Source organism: Geospiza fortis, unplaced genomic scaffold, assembly GCF_000277835.1.
Source record: "Geospiza fortis unplaced genomic scaffold, GeoFor_1.0 scaffold151, whole genome shotgun sequence".
NCBI lineage: Eukaryota > Metazoa > Chordata > Aves > Passeriformes > Thraupidae > Geospiza > Geospiza fortis.
In genome coordinates this window covers 32,813-36,934 of record NW_005054747.1, presented here as the reverse complement: position 1 = coordinate 36,934, position 4,122 = coordinate 32,813, and the positions used below count along the sequence as shown (strand labels likewise).

At 51.4% G+C, this 4,122-nt stretch overlaps 1 protein-coding gene across 1 annotated transcript in view; it reads left to right on the top strand.

Annotated features, from left to right (window-relative positions):
• Positions 1-3,063: 3,063 nt before the first annotated feature.
• RGSL1 (regulator of G protein signaling like 1) overlaps positions 3,064-4,122 on the top strand; it is a 16,080-nt gene continuing 15,021 nt past the window's right edge. The window contains exons 1-3 of the mRNA XM_031065377.1: positions 3,064-3,076; positions 3,720-3,802; positions 4,074-4,110. Coding sequence (XP_030921237.1) covers positions 3,064-3,076; positions 3,720-3,802; positions 4,074-4,110 — 133 coding nt within the window. The remainder of the gene's footprint in view (positions 3,077-3,719; positions 3,803-4,073; positions 4,111-4,122) is intronic.

Genomic DNA, 4,122 nt, shown 5'->3' with positions numbered 1-4,122 from the left:
CCTGTCCTGCCACAACACATATTTAACCCAGGCTGCTGAAGTCAACAGCCCCAGAGGCTGGGATAAGGTTACACCAGTGGTTCTGCTTCAGCTGGAGGGGACACAAGTGAAGGCAGAGCCTGCCACAGGGGCTGTCAGCTGTAAGGGACAGTCCTGAGCAAGGAAACCACAGACAGGTGGCAACAGGCTCAAAAATACTCCCCAAGGAAACACCAGTGGTGTGCTTGCCGAGCAAACAGATCTCATGCGCTCGGGAGACTGAGCGTGGAAATCACATGTGAAAAATCGTTGCAGTGTGTTCAAGAAAGAAATTCATATTTAAGGCTGAGCTGGAATTCCTCAGCCTTGGGAAACTCCACTTTTAAGGTGCTGTGGGCCTAATGTCCTATAAACTATTTATATGAAAAGAGCATTAGGCTGTACAGGGGGGGAAAATTCCAAATTTTCCCCCAAAAGCTTGTGGCGAGGACATACTTATATTACTTATATTTAATACTTATGCTAAGGGGGAGAGCAGGTTTGTGCACTCAGGCTGGAGCTCCCCAGATTTCTGGCTCTGCAGACCATCACCCAGAGCCAGAGCAATGCTGAGGTGTTTGGGGTGTGTGGGAAACACCCCCTACCCTCCTGATGGCACCAAAAGGGCCAAGCTGGGCTGCTGGGGGGGCTGTGAGTGCCCAGTGACCCCAGGCAGTGAGGCTGACATTGTGTTTGGGCAGCCTTGGACTTTGCCACGCTGGGGAGCAGTGCCAGCTGATGTTGGGCAAGGAGAAAAACCCCAGCCCATCCCCTCTGGGAACGTGGGGCTCTGCCCTCATCACCCCAGGGCTGCTCCCCGTGTCAGTGTAGGTGATTTGGGCTGGGGCAGAGGGGCAGCAAAGCCCTCCTGACGTGTTTGATGTTGCAACCCTGCCCTTATCTTTTTATGGAGTCCAGCCACTCTGAGCTTCCTTCTAAATCTGGGCTCTGCTCCTGTGTCCACTTTATGTTTTTCAAACTTTTTTTGGTTTCTTTTTCCTAAATAGCCACCCAGCTCACGTGAGCTCCTCTTGTGAGGACACCCTGTGCCCTGGGAAAACCTGGGAAGCTGCAGCCAGGAGAGAAGAGCTTCATCCTGCCAGACCTCTTGGGGTCTCCTCTTGGGGAGAAACTCCATGGAAATGACCCTGTGCCCTCCCACAGTCACCATGTTGGCCAATTCCTTCTCACAACCTTATTTTTTTTTTTTCTGGCAGAAGCCATCACAGTCCCACTGGGGCCAGTCCAGAGCTGGATGAGCACCCAAGGAGCCACCCCAGACTCTGAGGATTCTACTGGGCTCTTCCTATTGAAGAGCCTACTTGGCTCAGTTGCCAACTGGAAAATGTGGTGTTTTTTTTTAAGTTATGACCTTTTTATGAGGATTTTTGAGTCTTTTAGGTATGAGACAGCCACCACTCCAGTTCATTCCTATGCCCCCCTCTTATCTCTTGGGCTCAGCTGCAGAAATCATTACGGATCCACGATGGGAGCTGCTCCTCCCCATAACTCCTTCCTGCAGCTCTGCCTGGCACCACTGGGACGAGCAGGTGTTCTGTGGCTCACAGCTGCCCCTTCCCCACATCACTTTGGGTTTTGGCACAGTGACCAGCCCCACAATCAGTTCGGAGCTGTCCCTGTCCTCCCTGGCTCTGAGATGCAGAGCCCTGCTGCTGCTGCTGGGAACAGCTTCGCATTCCTGGTTTGACAGCGCCACCTCGTGAGGTGGCCCCGCTGCTGGGGACATTGTGGGACACTGTCCTACCCCCAGGTCTGGCACAAAGACCAGAGCAGGATCAAACACCCACCTGGGGAGCAGATTCCTCCTCCTGCCAGGGGAACAGCTCCCTCCTGCTGCAGGACGGGGCTCCTTTTTCTCTTCCTTCTCCTCTTCCAGCTGCAGGGTCTCCACGGGTGGGTCTCAGCCCCAGATCTGGTGAAGAAAGACAGCAGATAAGAAATGTGGTATTGCTCTGTTTGGGGCAGACACAGTGGGGTCTCCTGTGAAATTCCCATCCTGAGCTGAGCAGATGGGCTGACAGCGACCACAGCCAGCACTGAGGCGCCACCAGGGACCTGCTCTGAAGGCAAGAAATTTGCCCCAGCAGGGAGAGGGGAAAGGTTTTGTGGCATTTATATCCTCTGAAAAAATTCTTTTGTATAAGATTTTTCTCTTGAGAAGCTAAGAAGCTTCAAAAAAATTTTTCTTATTTCATTTGCTTCTCCTGTGTTGTGCTCATGTGTTTGAAAATTGTTTACCCACAAGTGATTATTTCATTAGTCTCCAGTGTGAGTTGTTTGAACTCATTAGCCAATCAGGGCCAAGCTGTGTCAAAACTCTAAAAAGAGTCACGAGTTTTCATTATTATCTTTTTAGCATTCAGTACCTTTTCTATATTCCAGAATAGAATAGAATAGAATAGAATAGAATAGAATAGAATAGAATAGAATAGAATAATAAATTAACTTTCTAAAAACATAGAATCAAAAGCATCATTCCTGCCTTCATTGGAGCAGTTTCCCAACAAATCCAATGGGGTTTCATTTCAGGACTGCCCAAGTGTGTTTGCAGGGCTGGAGATTTAAAAAGTGACATTTCAGAGCATCACAGGATGGGCAAGGTCACCAGGGACCACCTGGTCCAACACCTCAGCTCAAGCAGGGTCCCCTGAGCTCAGTACTGAGGATTGTGCCCAGATGGTTCTCAAATATCTCCACTAAGGGAGGCTCCACATCCTTTCAGAGCAACCTGTTCCAGTGCTCAGTTACCATCACAGTGAAGAAGCTTTTCCTCATGTTCAGGTGGGAATTCCTCTGTTCCAGTTCCTCATCCCATTGCAGGGCACCACTGAGGACAGCCTGGCTTCCACTCCCTGCACATCCCCTCTCCAGGCACATCCAGACAGTGCTCAGATCCTCTCTCAGTGCTCTCCTGTGCAGGATAAGCAGGTCTGGAGGGAGCTGCAGCCCCCCAGGAGCCACCCAAACGAGTGTGTCACAATCAGGGTGGCACTTCGGAACCCAGCACCGGAACACTGCACCATCATGATGACTGCTGGTGAGTTCCCCTTTGCTAGGGGCTTCAGCTCCTCCAAACACACCCCAAAAGGTGGAAAAATGGGGGGGAAAAGCATGATTAAGTTTTGAAGTATGGGTCCTCCCTGCAGCACAGCTGTGCCTTGATGGAAGAGGGCATTTCCAGGGGCACCCACCCACCAGTAGGCTGATGCCAGCCCACCTCCCTGCATCCAGATCTTCCAGAAATGAATAAAACTTCACAGGGTGGTGGGAGGTGTTGGCCACTGACACTTGCACTGAGTCCTGGGTGGATGAGCTGTGTTATGCCCACTGTCTGGGTGGGGCAGAGGAGCACAGCTTGTGCCCTACAGCCACCTCCCTTCTCCTGCCCTATGGATGCCACCACATTTGTGCCCAGCCTCTGTGAACCTCTGCTGTTTGGGAGGCTGCCATTCACACTCCCCAGCTCCTGCATGCTCCTGAACCTGGTGCTTTCCTAACAGCCTGTGCCACCCATCCCAATCACATTTCACAGACTGTCCCAGCTCCAAATCCTCCCGCTGCACGAGCACACAACAAGCTTGTACCACACATCCCCTAAAGCTGATTCCCCCCCAAAACTCCTCCTCTGGCTCACAGCTGGCCACACAAAGCCCAGGTAACTTTCTCTTCTCCCCCTGTAGCGTCCATAGCATCCACGGACATGGGGCTGCTGCTGCAAGATGATGTTTTTGTTGACTTTTTCAACATCTTTCTGAGCCTTCCTGTAAGTCCATTCTGCACCATCAAACCTGGAGCCTTTCAGAGCTCTCCTCAGGTGAACTTTGTGTGGCATTTTAGAAGCTGCAGGAAAACTGGGAGTTCACCACATTCAGGCTGGAAAATGAGGGAAACCTGAGGATCTCAGCTTGGAGATAAAGGGTCTAAAAGGGAATTTGATGCCATTCTGCGTAGTGGGGACTAACTAGAACAGCTGGGCTCTGTGCTCCTCTGCCACCCTCCATCTCTTTCAGCTCTCCCTTTCTGTTTTAATGCAGATTTTTGGGCAGACACCCCTTTACATCAGTGGCATGGGCCGGTGGTGCC